Here is a 13,994-nt window from a genome sequence, read left to right as displayed (position 1 = left end):
GCACCAGCGGATCCGCCGAGGCCCAATCGACAGCACCTGCCCAAAACGATCCCGAGAACCCCTCATTCGCCCGCATCGCGGCACATGAAACCTTGTTACGTGCAATGGTTGAATGGCGCTAATCGACCGACCCCATTACAAGCGATCGCTTAAACCCCTCATCAACAGTATGCGGCGCGATTTGGGGTTCGGAGACATGTCGGACGATGACAGCGAGAGGGGTGGCGGCGGCGGGGACGGTGGCGGGGACGGCGGGGGGGGATGGCGGCGGCGGGGACGACGACGGGGAATCCGAGGAGTGAGAAGCAGGTTTTTATTTTAATAATGAATTTTTTTTTAGTAATTATGTATTTTTTTTAAAATGAAGTATGTTTTTTTAAAAAAATAAAGTGGTTGTATTTTCTCCGTATTCGTGTCGACTATTTAATTCTGTAAATTTCATACTTTCGGAAATTGTTTAATTTGTGAATTTGTGATTTTTTTTAATTGTGGGAAGTCCTTCGTGATGTCCGCCACTGTGCAGTGGGAATTCCTTATGACGTGGCAGTGCAGTGGGAAGTCTGTATGACGTGGTATGAGTTGTGTTTGGGAATTCCGCTAGGAATTCCGCCGAGAATTCCGCGCCACTGCTGATGCTCTTAGGGCATCCGCAATGGGCGGACGATGGCACGCCCGATGGCGTGCATCGTCCGCGCCATCCATCGTCCGCACCCATTGCGGGTGCGCGCCATAGGGCGCGGACGATAGTCGCGCCCTATACTTCGGTCGCGGAGGATAGCGCGGACGATGGCCATCGTCCGCCCCATTGTGGAGGTCGCGGACGATCAACCGCAGACAATGGCACGCAGTTTCCTTTTTTTATAAATACCATTCATTTGTAACATTTCATTTCACTCGATTTCATTTTCGAAACTTACATTTACATAATTACTACGAAATGGATTCAAGCCCCAATAGTCCTACGTTTAGCGCAGGGGGGCATTGGCGAGAGCTTGAGCGACGTGCGCGCTATAGCGCTGTTGTCGTACCGGTCGATGTACGGTGAGTTCAAGCACGAGGCCATCTGGGCGCTGTTGAGGGACAAGCAGAAGTTCCAAGGTGGAATTCCGCACACTGGTGCGCCGAAGAGGACGAAGACCATTGAAGCTGGTGATTACACGAGCAGCGGCAGCAGCAACCACCCGGTTGACCTCAACCGGACGTACGTGGATGAAGGGAGTTCTGGCACACCGGTGTCCATCCGGCGTCCTCCCGGCGTCAAGGCTGCGAAGGCCAAGGGGAAGGCGACCGCGACCTCATCGTCGACCGCCGCAACCCAAGCTCCGGTCCCGGTAGAGCTCCCGACCCAGACGACCACCGCGTTTGAGTCGTTAGCAACAACGTCGATGGCAAGGACGATGTTGCAGACGCACAGGGCCCTCAAGAAGTGTACCGACCCTGACGAAGCTGAATATCTCCGGGCGTTACTCGATGTGCTGCGTCGGAAGTTGGAAATTGGTTCGACTTAGTTTTTTTTTTTTATTAGTTCAATGATGTAACTTTTTTTTATTAAAACTTCACTGTTTGTTATTTCGACCGTTTTTTATTTACTCGTTACTTGTTATTTGAAAACAGTTAAATTAATTAAACAAAACAATAAAATGATGATGTGGCGCGCCATAGAGCGCACCTTAGGGCGCCCCACTGCAGGTGGGGAGGTAGGAGGATAAAACTGCTGACGTGGCGCGCCATAGGGCGCGCCTTAGGGCGTCCCATTGCTAATGCTCTTAGAGCATCTCCAATGGCGGACGTCCGGTCGGACATCCGGTCGGACATCGCGACGGGCGACCGGGACGTCCGCCATTGTGGCGTTTAGGGTCGAATACGGACGTCCCGTGAGGACGTCGGGTGTCCTCGGACGTCGGCGCGACGGGCGGGCGGGCGTTCGTCATTGTGGCGTCCAGTCGGATGTCCGGTCGGACTTCCCGTTTTTAAAATTTTTTTTTAAACTCTATATATACGGCTCGTTGAATTTTATTTCATTCGCACCACTTGTGTTAACAAGTTTCTCTCTCTACATCTCTAATTTCAAGTGTATCTAGAATGTCTAGTGAAAGTGATAGCGAGAATGAGTTGGAGGTCGCTGTTGAAGGTGCGATAGAGAGGCTGCTACAACAGAGGTCGCAGCGGCGGCAGCAGGTGGCGGTACCTCGGCCGATCCATCGTCGAACTCAAGTACCCCGTGACCACATTGCTGCACATATTCAGTTGTATGCGGACTACTTCGCTCCGCAACCGCGTTTTGGGGAAGCCTTATTCCGGCGACGCTTTAGGATGCATCGTCCGCTGTTTCTGCACATCGTGGGTGCTTTAGAGAGAAGATACCTGTATTTTAGGATCAGAGAGGATGCAGCTGGCAAACCCGGACTCACGCCCTTGCAGAAGTGCACTGTCGCAATCAGACAACTGGCGTATGGAGGCACGGCCGACATGTTTGACGAGTACCTCCACATTGGCGAGACGACAGCCGTCGACTGTCTGCAGAATTTTTGCGCGGGCGTGAGAGCGATATTCGGGGAGCGGTATCTTCGGAGTCCGAGCCCCGAAGACTGCCAGATGCTGATAGATATGCATGGGTCGGTGCACGGGTTCCCTGGGATGTTGGGCAGCATAGATTGTATGCATTGGGAGTGGAAGAACTGCCCCGCCGCCTCGAAGGGGATGTACACTACCGGCTTCAAAGTCAAGCATCCCACGATGATCCTTGAAGCTGTAGCTGACTACCGGCTGTGGATATGGCATGCTTATTTTGGAGTCGCCGGGTCCAACAACGACATCAACGTTCTCCAGTCGTCGCCCCTGTTCAACGCTCAGTGCAATAGCGTTGGTCTCGCCATCAGTTTCGTTGCTAACGGCAACCAGCATAATATGGGGTACTATTTGGCGGATGGGATATACCCAAACTGGCCCGTCTTTGTGAAGTCAATCAAGCATCCGCTCGGACAAAAGAAGACATACTTTGCGAGCCGTCAGGAAGCAGCGCGCAAGGATGTGGAGCGGTCATTTGGTGTGCTCCAGAGTCGGTGGGCGGTTGTGAAGGGTGTGTTCGACTTCAGCAGGATATCATCGAAGAGGTTTGGACTCGGAGGGGTTGACGTGATAATGTATGAAGTTTTTTTTATTAGTATGTAATTTTTTTTTTCGAATCATGTATGTTTTTTCCGATGAAGTTGTTAATTTTTCCCGTTCGTATTCTCGGTCAAATTTTATTTCCGTAAATGTAAATTGTTTTATTTGTAAATGTATGATTTTTTTTATTGCGGGATGTCCTAGTGGGAAGGGCGATGGGAATGGCGGATTGTGCAGGGGATGTCCTAGTGACGTGGCAGTGGGATGAGAAGTCCTAGTGACGTGGCAAGAGGTGTTTTTGGGATGTCCTAGTGGGATGTCCGTCAACTGGAGATGCTCTTAGTGAGCAAGGAATTATCCCAGTTTTGCATTTGGGCTGATATATTTTTAATGCATTTTTTGCTGTGCGGACCAAAAATAACCCTGGTGAACTAAATCAAACTTTGGGCACGATTTTTCCAATTTTCACAACCCTCTGTGACTCTGTCCCACAAAGAGGGAATCGTCATCAAGGATTCGAACCGGGACTGCAACTTGTGAACGGTATGCGTGAATTTCACAACTTTTTTGTAATTTGGCCCATGAATCGATACACAAATGTGAGCTAAAAATAGTTTTAGAACTGATTTATCAAGGGTTTTACAACATAGTATTTCTACTATATAACAGAGAGCAAAATCTTACTATCATATTTACATACACAGCAACTTCAATATTCAAGCCGTCTGCATCTGCATACTCATTACCAGAGAGCGATTCCGCATTTTCCTCATCTTCCATGGCCAAATCGTCGGCCAACGGAGCCGGTTTGTTGAGGCCGCTGAAGAGCGGGAAGTGCTCCGGGGAGAAGAACTTCACACCCATTCTTTGATATGTGAACAAGTTCACCACCGCGTTTTCACCCATCAAGTTCTTGCTTATCTGCTCGAGTTGCAGCTGGAGACGGTGTCCAGTGGCAAGCCGACATACAGCTTTGTACCATCAATCTGCAAGCACATTAACATGTAAACTTAGTCCATTTGTCTCTTCCATTTGCAAATTTACAGATAAAACAGCAAAAGTAATGCAATATAGAAATGATGAGTAGATACAACAGATTCATATATAACTCTACTAATCCAAGATTAAATTACTAAGCATTGGCACTAAAAACCATCAAACACAGAAATGGAAACAAAACCGATAATTCAAGATTATCATATGTAAGTTGCTTCACTTTCTTCCTGGTTTCTAAAATTCAAGGTCACCATTTCAGATAGATGCATCTTTTTACCTTATTTGAGCCTATTTAAACATAAACATATTTTAATACAAGTTCCAGGGTCAATTGATTAACAGACTATACTGAAATCCAAGGTCACATTTTTACTAGCAAATAGTAGTACTCCTATATAAGAAAAGAAGAAAATTTTATTATGACTAGCTGCAAAAATCTGAAGCACTCCTCTAACATAACAAACAATTCATAGATTACAATCAAGAAAAAACTCAAACCATGACACAATAAACAACAAAATTTAATAAAACTAACAAATTGAAAAACAAGGACTCGCGATTTTGTTTTTTGCAGTGTTTGAAGCTTTCTGATAAACAAGAGGTTGATTTTGAGCAGAAGAAGATGCCCTAAGACTGAGATCTGCAGATCTTGAAGGCCATAAAAATCTTCGGCTCTGAACAAGATTGCATCCCTTAAAATTCAAGATGTTAGAATTCCATTACACAACCCAACATTATCAATCCTTTCAATATTAACTCCCAATCAAGGACACCTCCATACTTGTAAATATCTCAAATCGAAAGGATTTAAATCTATTTGCAATATGGAGATTTTATGTAGAAGTGCAAAAAGACAGAATTTTGGGGGATTTTATCAAGAAGATGGAAGAAATCCCACAAAGGTGGTTTTCCTTCGATGGGTTTTGATCGAAATCGAGAATTGTGAGGGGCAAATGTGTGATTGATTGTTGAGAAGTTGATAGAAATTTAAGAAAAGGTACCCGGAATCGTTCAAAGCACACCTTCTTGGCGACGCGAAAATCTCCACCCAGTGAAACTTGTGAACGTGCGTGATGAAACACCTTCTCCTCCAGCGACGTAGAATGGCTAAGGCGGAAGGAAATGAAAGTGACGGAGGAAATGAAAATGATGGGGGCAAAAATGTAAATTTCTCTCCAATTCTGAGTTTGAGAATCGTGTCCACTTTCAAATACCACCTCTCTTTGCCGAGATTTCATTTTCACTATTTCCTACCGGAACAGTGCGGAATATTCTAGGGCGTGCAAAAATTAATATGGGAAACTGAACATCAGAAATTCCTATTTCCAAGAATTAGAAGCGTGTGAGATTATAGTGTTAGAGTGTCCACTATAGGGGCGCGCGCCGGCTGCCCCCTTCCTGGCCGCCGCACCTTGCTATAGTGTAGAGGACGCCCGCCCCGAGGACGAAATTTCCGGGACGGAAGGTCCTCCGGCGTTTTTTGTGCGAGGACGCGCCGGCCGGCATGCCGGCCGCCCCCTTCCAAATTTTTTTTTCCGAAAATTATACCTATAAATACCACTCCTCCATCCCCCATTTTACACCATTTTCACATACTCTCCATTTATTCACTATCTACATTTTCACTCTCTAAAAATGCACGGTGGACACGATGACTCACCCAGCTCGGACGAATCGAGATATGGCGGCAATCCTTCCCAGCCGTCGGGATATGGCGGCTATCCTTCTCAGCCGTCGGGATATGGCGGCAATCCTTCCCAGCCGTCGGGATATGGCGGATATCCTTCTCAGCCGTCGGGATATGGCGGCTCTCCGTCCCAGCCGTGGAGTTCGAGTCAATCTCCCCCTCCGTGGGGATCGAGTCCAACTCCTCCTCCATCTCAGCCGTGGAGGTCTTCTCCCACGCTTTTCAGCGGAATCTGAGTCGCTCGGCGTTTGGAGATTACAGACCCAACCTCGACGCGCTTAACCATCCCCGTCCGGAGACCCCTTTCCAATCCAGCCAATCTCCTTTCACCGATGCAGATCAAGACGCCCTGGATACGATGATGGGTCTGCTCAGTTCCGGCGTACCGGATACGTCCGTTACGACGAGACTCGGTGGGACCGAATGGGCGGGTGGAAGCAGTGGCGGTAGACACGGCGGCCGCAGTGGCGGCTCGGGCAGCGGCGTCGGAAGCGGCGGTGGCGGCTCGGGCAGCGGCTTCGGCAGCGGTGGTGGCAGCGATGCAGCGGCACCGGAAGCCGGACACAAACGGGACACGCACTACACCAAAGCGGAGTCCATTGTTGTGGCGAGGGTGTGGGATGCCGTCACATCGGACCCCATAGTGGGCACTGATCAGACTGAGGGGTGCTTTTGGAAGCGCGTCCCGTTGGCATACAACGAGTTCAAACCTCAAGACGCCAGACCGCGTGACAGAGAACAGTTCCGTAAAAAGTGGTCTGGGATTCTGTCGGCCACCAAGCGGTTCACAGGTATATACCAGAACAACCTGCTCAATGCTGAGAGTGGCCGGAGCGAAGCCGACGTGAAACCAATGTCTATGGGCCAATACAACACAGAAGGCTGGCCGAAGTTCACAATGTGGGAGGAGTATCAAGTTCTCGAGCACTGTCCGAAATTCAATGCCATCTATGCGCAAGAGCAGGCTGGAGCTCCTGGGCCGAAGCGTACTAGACACAACATAGCCGGGGACTACATCAGCGGCAGCGGCTCGCAATCATTCGACATGAACGACGAGCAAGCGGAAGAGCCCTCCGTTACACACTCTAGGCGTGCACGCCCTCCGGGACAACATGCCTCTATCCGACGCGCTAGAGAGGCTGGAATTTCCTCCTGCCGATCGTCGGCCGTATCTGGATCGCGCACCCTGCAGCCCGCCCCAGCACCGCCGCACATGGTCCCTGGTTCCCGCGAGGTCTTGAGGGAGAACCTAGATGTGCAGTTGATGCAACAACTGCAGGACGTCTGCAGCAAATACGAGGCCACAACCGACCCGTTCATCAAGGATATATACTTGAAACTTATAAGTCGGATCCAGCGCCGTCTAAGCTTGGCTGATGAGGCTCCTGGGGCAGGGGCGGCCGGTGGCAGCGAGGGAGACGGAGAAGAAGAGGAGGATTTCGACTCCGCCACTTATTAGATGGTGACGGCGTTTTTATTTGTATTTTGTTTTAAATGTTCGTTGTATAATTTTACCGTTTCCAATACAACGAATATTCGGTCTCAATTACCTCGTTTTCTAATTATTTCAATTCCGATGATTTTAACTATAATTGATTGAAACTAAAGGAAAAAATTAAAATGAAAATTGGTTATAAAATTTCGGGGCTATTGGAAGTGTCCGCCTATAGTGGCGGACACCTTTTTTTTGGGTGCGAACAAAAAAACTGGGCTGTGGACAAAAAAATGGGGGCAATTGGGGACATCCGCCTTATAGTGGACACTCATCCGTAGTGGTGCGGATGTCCCGGTGGACATCCCCGCGGACATCCCAAAAACACCTTCTACCACGTCATAAGGACTTCCCACTGCACTGCCACGTCATAAGGACATCCCACTACACAATGGCGGACATCCCGCCGGACATCCACAAAAAACAATAAAAAATTGGGACGTCCGCCGGCACGTCCGTCCTGTCAACACAATGGCGGATGTCCCTATGGACGTCCCAGAAAGCCGCGGAACTCTGGTGTCCGCAGCGGACGTCCGTATCCGTATGCTTGCTGCCTAATGGCGGACGTCCCGCGCACCGGTCCGACGTTCGCCGGGACATCCGCCATTGTGGATGCTTTGTTAGATCGGTTTATAAGTTAAGTGATGTGACTCGCAAAAGATCGGTTCATCTTTATTCTTATAACTTTACTTGTTTTAAAGTGGACTGATGTTCGCAAAAGTGTATTTTCTGGTGAGGAAGTGGAATAGAGTGTAAAGATAGGCTGGAAACATGCTAGGAGGCGTACCCGGTCAGGTATTGCAACCGGGCGCCCGGTCGGGTGCCATCCCATAAGCCGTTGGAGATACAGAAACATTTCACCCAGTCTGGCGATTTAAGCTAATCTCCGCCTAGTCGGGTGACATTTCTAAAGCGTGGAAGTTCATGGAGTAAATCACCCAACCGGGTGATTTTGGACATAATTTCGGCCGATCGGGAATCCTGACGCTGCAACTGCCGATAATTAGTTTTCAAATAGGAGTTGGGGCAGTTTTTGGAGATTGTTCAGGATTTCTCATATTAAAAATAGAGAGGGAAAAAGGACAAAAAAGAGTAGGAAGAAATTCTGGTCAACATTCCGACGAACCATTTCCAAATCTTCGTTCCACTCAACGAGAGCATGCTTCCTACATTTTTCATTGTGATTTTTACTATGTGTTTAGGCTAAACTCCCAATGTTGCTCCAAGTTGTGATTTAAGCTTGTTTGAATGTATCTATACTATTGAATCCATGTTTTGACATCGCTGATTGTTTAATGTTGGAATCTATCCATTTAGAGGTCTCTTTCGTTATAGATGTTTAATCATTGTTTATTGTCTCTTTAACATAGACTTGGATGAACTAATCAATTGATGAGTTGTTGAATTTGAATTGTTCAGAGGATAATTAGACAACGAATTAGGTAAGCTTTTATAGTAGATGATATTTTATTCCTTCGCTTCCGCAGGAATTTAATATCTTTGAAAATTAGTTCATGGAACAAGTGTTCAACTGATTGTAAACTATACGTTACAAACATGTTCAGTGCATGCGATTAGGTTGATGAATTTACCCCAAAATATGTACTTTTGAGTTAGGTGTAGAATAATTAAGTCTAATTAGCAACATGGAGTGACATGTCTTTCAGTTTGTGAAATCATTATGATTTTAATCGTGTGTTTTAATTTTTTCAACATCTTTCAAAACCAAAAATCAAACATTTGCTATGTTTTTATGTATTTGTAAATTTAAACAATATTTCACCTCCTTGTGGATCGACACTTGAAATACTACTAACGACGCTGTAATCTTGCAGTATTGTAGTATTATTAGAGTTAATTAATTAAACTTGATATATTGTGTTAGCTGAACTTGATACTCTAAAATACGCATCACTAATTATATGCATGTTTCCCTATCTATTGGGGGTAATAAATTTGTGGGTGAAGCCTAGGGTGCATGATCAATTTATCAAAACAACTTAGAATCCCTAGAACATATAAGCTCATTCAGGAAATTGGATGCATGAATTTAGTGATCGAAATTAAGTTAGAAGTAACTTTTGTCCCTTTGGTGATCCGTCTGTTTTTATCTTTTACTGCATTTAGTTAATTTTACGTCGTATTCTCATCGTATCTCCATTTCTACCGCTCTTTAGTCTCGTCTTCTGAGTTTTCCATCCCAACAACCTCCTTGTGGTTCGACCACTATTATCAGATAATGATATTTTTGGATATTTATTTATTTATTTATCTATAATTGTATGTACTTATATTTTTGACCCTAGAACCCACTAAGCAAGCTCCACTTCACTACCATCGTGTTGATAGCCACACGATTAATAAAGAATCCAAAATTCAAAACATTTCTTAAATGAAATACATGAAGAAGATTACCTTGTTGAGGAATCCTATTAAAGTCGGTGTTGTTTTTGGAGCAGAGGATGGCAGAGAAAAACAATGCCAATTAATAGACATTGATTTTAATTCAAGAAAAAAGGTCTGCTAGGTACGGTGGGCTGATGATAGAGCATTGATAGTTGGGAGGGGAAGTGAATTGTTTTTTTTGCTTTAAAAAAACCTAGTATCAAAATTATGTCAATTTTGATAGATTTAAATGATATATCAGCTTTAAATTGCCACATTTGTTTTAATTTGGGGTTTTGCGGGAAAAACCCAATAAATTTTTTGTGACTAAATTTCAAGTTCATGAGAGAATAATCCAAAATTTGTGATAATAATAACATCATCCATTCACTATTTTTACACTCCGTTGACTATAGGTGAGTCATGATTAAATAGTCATGATTTTGAAAATAGAGGTAAAAAAAAAAATGGAGTCTTGATTTTGAATTTGGAATTTTGTCTCTAGTGTAGATATGCTAAATGCCCCCCTAATTTGAATCGAAATTTCCTTGTGTTTATTGGTGCTGCTATATTATTGATTTGAATGAATGCTACTCCTATCAATATAATATACATTTGTCCGTTTCCCATTTGTTCCAACTTCCATCCTTACATGCCATTTGCCAGCCCACCACCAAACTCCAAAATCCTCTTCCTCTTCTTCTTGCTCTCAACATAATTCACATTTCTCAATTTTTTTGTTGTTAACTCTTTCGCCCAGAACGAGCACCACAGTTTTTTTGTTTTTATTTCAAAACGGTTTATTTTTACAGTCAAGGTAAGGTAATCTCTCTTTTTATTTGTATCATCTTCTTATTGTTTGCCTCTTAATCTCTTTAGATATGCTTATTTTCTTTAGTTTGTGTGAATTACTACTTCGTTATTTTGGGTGTGAGCGGTTTTATGCTAATTGTTCTTGCTGTTTCCACTGTGGTTTTCGATTTCATCCTCTAGGTTAATATGAAGATTTGATTTATTTATTGACTGCTGTTTTCTTTTCATTTTCAAATGAGATGGAAGATTTTAATGTAGTTTTAGAGCTAACCTTATGCTGATCTTCAAAATCAAGCCATGAGCAGAAGAAGAGATAAAAAAACGTGAGTTTTGAAGAAAAGGAGGAGAGATCGAGATAACCGTTAGAATGATAAAATTGTTTTATTAATTCTTCCTTCTTGAGTCTAATCAAATATTCCCCCACATATTTATATTTTATAACATGTGGAGATACAAAAAGATACTCCCTCCGTCCGCCGTTAGGAGTTCCATTCCTTGGCGGCACAAGTTTTAAAAAATGTTAAGAAAAGTGGGTAGAAAAAAGTAGTGGAATATGAGTCCCACTTAGTGGAATGTGGGACCCTATTTTCATTTATGGTAAAAGTGAACCGAGACTCCTATTCGCGGACGGATTAAAATGGAAAAGCGAGGCTCTTATTCGCGGACAGAGGGAGTATCTACGAAAGCAAAACAAATCTTAACAACTATGTAAAACAAAACAAATCCTAACAACTATAGAAACTGGAAAGTAAATCAAATCCTAGCAAATAAATCATAATATTAGTTAGATGATAATATGGAGATTATCAGCTCAAGGTAAAAGTCTAGTTCCCTGTCACTACGTATTAGGGCTAATAATGATTATTATTCATCATTGACAGCTAAGGTTGTACTGGTTTCATCCCATTACTTTGTGAAGTTGGAACAAGATTTGAAATTCTTACAGTGTAATTTATGATATACTGTAGAAGTTTTGAAGTGAATGAAAAGTTGTAACTATTTGGGATTTACTCATTTGCTATTTTAGCTGTAATTGTTAGCACCATCGATCAAAGAGATTGTGTTAAGGGTTCAGCTGTTGATTCTAAGAAGCTGCAGTTTCCTCATGAAATAGAGATATAGTTGCACTGGTCTTAGTCGAGTTGTGTTTTAAAATATAAATGTGTGAGCAAAGTCAGATCTTTAATAATGATTTTGTGTTGTATGGTCCCCATAGAGACCGCGGTTGGGTTTTTACACCACAAATAATGGGCTTCTTGCCTTGTGTTGTTAGGATTTTCACATTTTATTATGACAGCTCTAGATGTAATGTGATGTAGATTTTGACCTATAAACTGCCTGTGCCTGTATAGGTTATAATCGTGCGTGCTGCCAATGGCAAGTGGACCTTCCTATTTCGATGATCCTCGAAATAAACCCGAGGTCATTGATCCACCCCCAATAGAAGACGTGTTAGACGTTCGTGAGAATGTGAATGAGAATGCTCAAAGCGCGCCAAAGCCTAATCCAGCTGTTACAAGCGGTGTTCGTGAGCTGCTCGAATGTCCAGTTTGCTTGAACTCCATGTACCCTCCCATTAGTCAGGCATGGCTATATAATTGGAGAAATATACACTTAAAATGTGGCATCAATAGTTAATTTATTCAGTGTCCTTGATTGAAACTGCTGAAATAATAATTGGATAGGTATCATTACTAATTAGGGGAGCTACAGTTTTATTAGGACAAAGATAACATGATGCTGTCGTTTTCCTTTTACATGTTAGTTAGGGGAAGATCATGATTTTTTTTGTCTCAACAAACTTCATCATTGCTTTGAGCTTTTGTAGTACTAAAAATGCATTATTGTACTTACAAATGCAGGATATTCCTTTACCTAGTTGCAATTTAATCATTAACAAGTGATGCTGTGTGTTTTTTTTTTCCATTTGGTTTGTCATGTTTTGTTAATTGATCTCCCTTGTATTTGTTATGCAGTGTTCCAACGGTCACACATTGTGTTCTGCGTGCAAACCTAGGATGCACAACCGCTGTCCAACGTGCAGGCACGAACTCGGAAACATCAGATGTCTGGCACTGGAGAAGGTAGCTGCATCTCTTGAGCTTCCCTGTAAATATCAAGGTTTTGGGTGTATCGGCATCCATCCATACTACAGCAAGCTTAAGCATGAATCTCAATGTGCTTTTCGACCTTACAATTGCCCTTACGCTGGCTCAGACTGCTCTGCAGTTGGTGATATTCCGTTTCTTGTTAGCCACCTCAAAGACGACCACAAAGTAGACATGCACAATGGGAGCACTTTCAACCATCGCTATGTCAAATCCAATCCTCACGAGGTTGAGAACGCCACATGGATGCTTACGGTAATAACCTTTTTTCCCCACACACTGCTCTCACATTCTTTAAATCATAAAAAGGAATTAATAAACCCAAATTCGGGATTGGTTATAAATTTTTACCATAACGAATTATTGCAGTTCACGCTCAATTGCTCTATCTCATGGCTTGCAGGTTTTCAGTTGTTTTGGGCAGTATTTTTGTCTGCATTTCGAAGCGTTTCAGCTGGGAATGGCGCCAGTGTACATTGCATTTTTGCGGTTCATGGGTGATGACAACGAGGCTAAAAACTACAGCTACAGCCTCGAGGTTGGAGGTAACGGAAGGAAGGTGGTGTGGCAGGGAGTTCCCAGGAGCATCAGGGACAGCCACCGTAAGGTTCGCGACAGTTTTGATGGTCTTATCGTTCAACGAAACATGGCGCTCTTCTTCTCTGGCGGCGACAGAAAGGAGCTGAAACTCAGAGTCACCGGTAGGATTTGGAAAGAGCAGTAGTGTAATAGCCATTTTTATGTTGTTTGAAGTTTAGGAGGCAAACTCTCTTTGCTTGTCTATGCATCAAGGAATTTGTTGCAGCTGTCTCTACTAGTATTAATGTTTTGGTGAAGCCATGGTGAAAGAGTTTGTTTCTAGAAATTAATATTAGTAGTAATTCATAATTTCATCAGTATGTATTGGCACCAATTTTGTTAGATGTGATGGATATGGCCGTTCGCGAACCCAACAGCTTGCAAGCTATGTGGAGCTCGACTTGATAAAATCTCGTTCCTTCATTTAGTAATGGAAGGAATTCAAGCCTCAATCTGGTGCAGAATTGGGGTCATCGGAGATAGGAACGGTAACCGGAGTCGCACCTACACGAATAGAACTACTCAACGGAGAAGACAGAGTGGAGAAAGATGAACTTTGCATTAATTCATAAGTGTTGTTTACAACTGAAATGGAAACAGCTTATATAGCTGCATTTACAACTAACTAACTCCAATCATAGATCTCAATCTAATAAACTCTATACTATGTGTTGATATCCATCTCACAATATGCTCCTCTCGTGTGCATGCACCCATGCACACGCTTATTTCATTTAACACCTCAGCATTTATTTCTCTAGTTTATTTCATGCACCAAATGTCCCCCCCTCAAGTAACCTTGCCCTCAAGGTTGAAAATGAGGAAA

General features: G+C 43.7%; 1 protein-coding gene and 1 long non-coding RNA gene across 3 annotated transcripts; one reads left to right on the top strand and one right to left on the bottom strand.

Annotated features, from left to right (window-relative positions):
• Nucleotides 1-3,708: 3,708 nt before the first annotated feature.
• Nucleotides 3,709-5,411, bottom strand: LOC121755716. The gene is made up of 2 exons (XR_006040851.1): nucleotides 5,106-5,411; nucleotides 3,709-4,094 (listed from the first exon to the last, which is right to left on the bottom strand). It is a non-coding gene; the product is annotated as an uncharacterized LOC121755716 (long non-coding RNA).
• A 4,869-nt stretch (nucleotides 5,412-10,280) lies between these two features.
• Nucleotides 10,281-13,482, top strand: LOC121755692 (E3 ubiquitin-protein ligase DIS1-like). 2 transcript variants are annotated; one of them, XM_042151042.1, is made up of 4 exons: nucleotides 10,281-10,490; nucleotides 11,834-12,065; nucleotides 12,458-12,844; nucleotides 12,993-13,482. In XM_042151042.1, the coding sequence occupies exons 2-4, from the start codon at nucleotides 11,856-11,858 to the stop codon at nucleotides 13,311-13,313; spliced, it is 918 nt and encodes a 305-aa protein (XP_042006976.1). In that variant the 5' UTR covers nucleotides 10,281-10,490; nucleotides 11,834-11,855; the 3' UTR covers nucleotides 13,314-13,482. The 2 variants fall into 2 exon arrangements, with proteins under 2 accessions (XP_042006976.1, XP_042006975.1); XM_042151041.1 differs by having other exon boundaries at nucleotides 10,282-10,485.
• Nucleotides 13,483-13,994: the final 512 nt, after the last annotated feature.

Source organism: Salvia splendens, chromosome 11, assembly GCF_004379255.2.
Source record: "Salvia splendens isolate huo1 chromosome 11, SspV2, whole genome shotgun sequence".
Taxonomy (NCBI): Eukaryota; Viridiplantae; Streptophyta; class Magnoliopsida; order Lamiales; family Lamiaceae; genus Salvia; species Salvia splendens.
This window is presented reverse-complemented; position numbering and strand designations above follow the sequence as displayed.

What these genes read in the sequence shown, in the direction of transcription:
- LOC121755692 (XM_042151042.1), top strand. Translation starts at nt 11,856, where the DNA reads ATGGCAAGTGGACCTTCCTATTTCGATGATCCTCGAAATAAACCCGAG. An exon ending in TGTACCCTCCCATTAGTCAG is followed by an intron (nt 12,066 to 12,457) that starts GCATGGCTATAT and finishes TTTGTTATGCAG; the next exon opens with TGTTCCAACGGTCACACATT. An exon ending in ACGCCACATGGATGCTTACG is followed by an intron (nt 12,845 to 12,992) that starts GTAATAACCTTT and finishes CATGGCTTGCAG; the next exon opens with GTTTTCAGTTGTTTTGGGCA.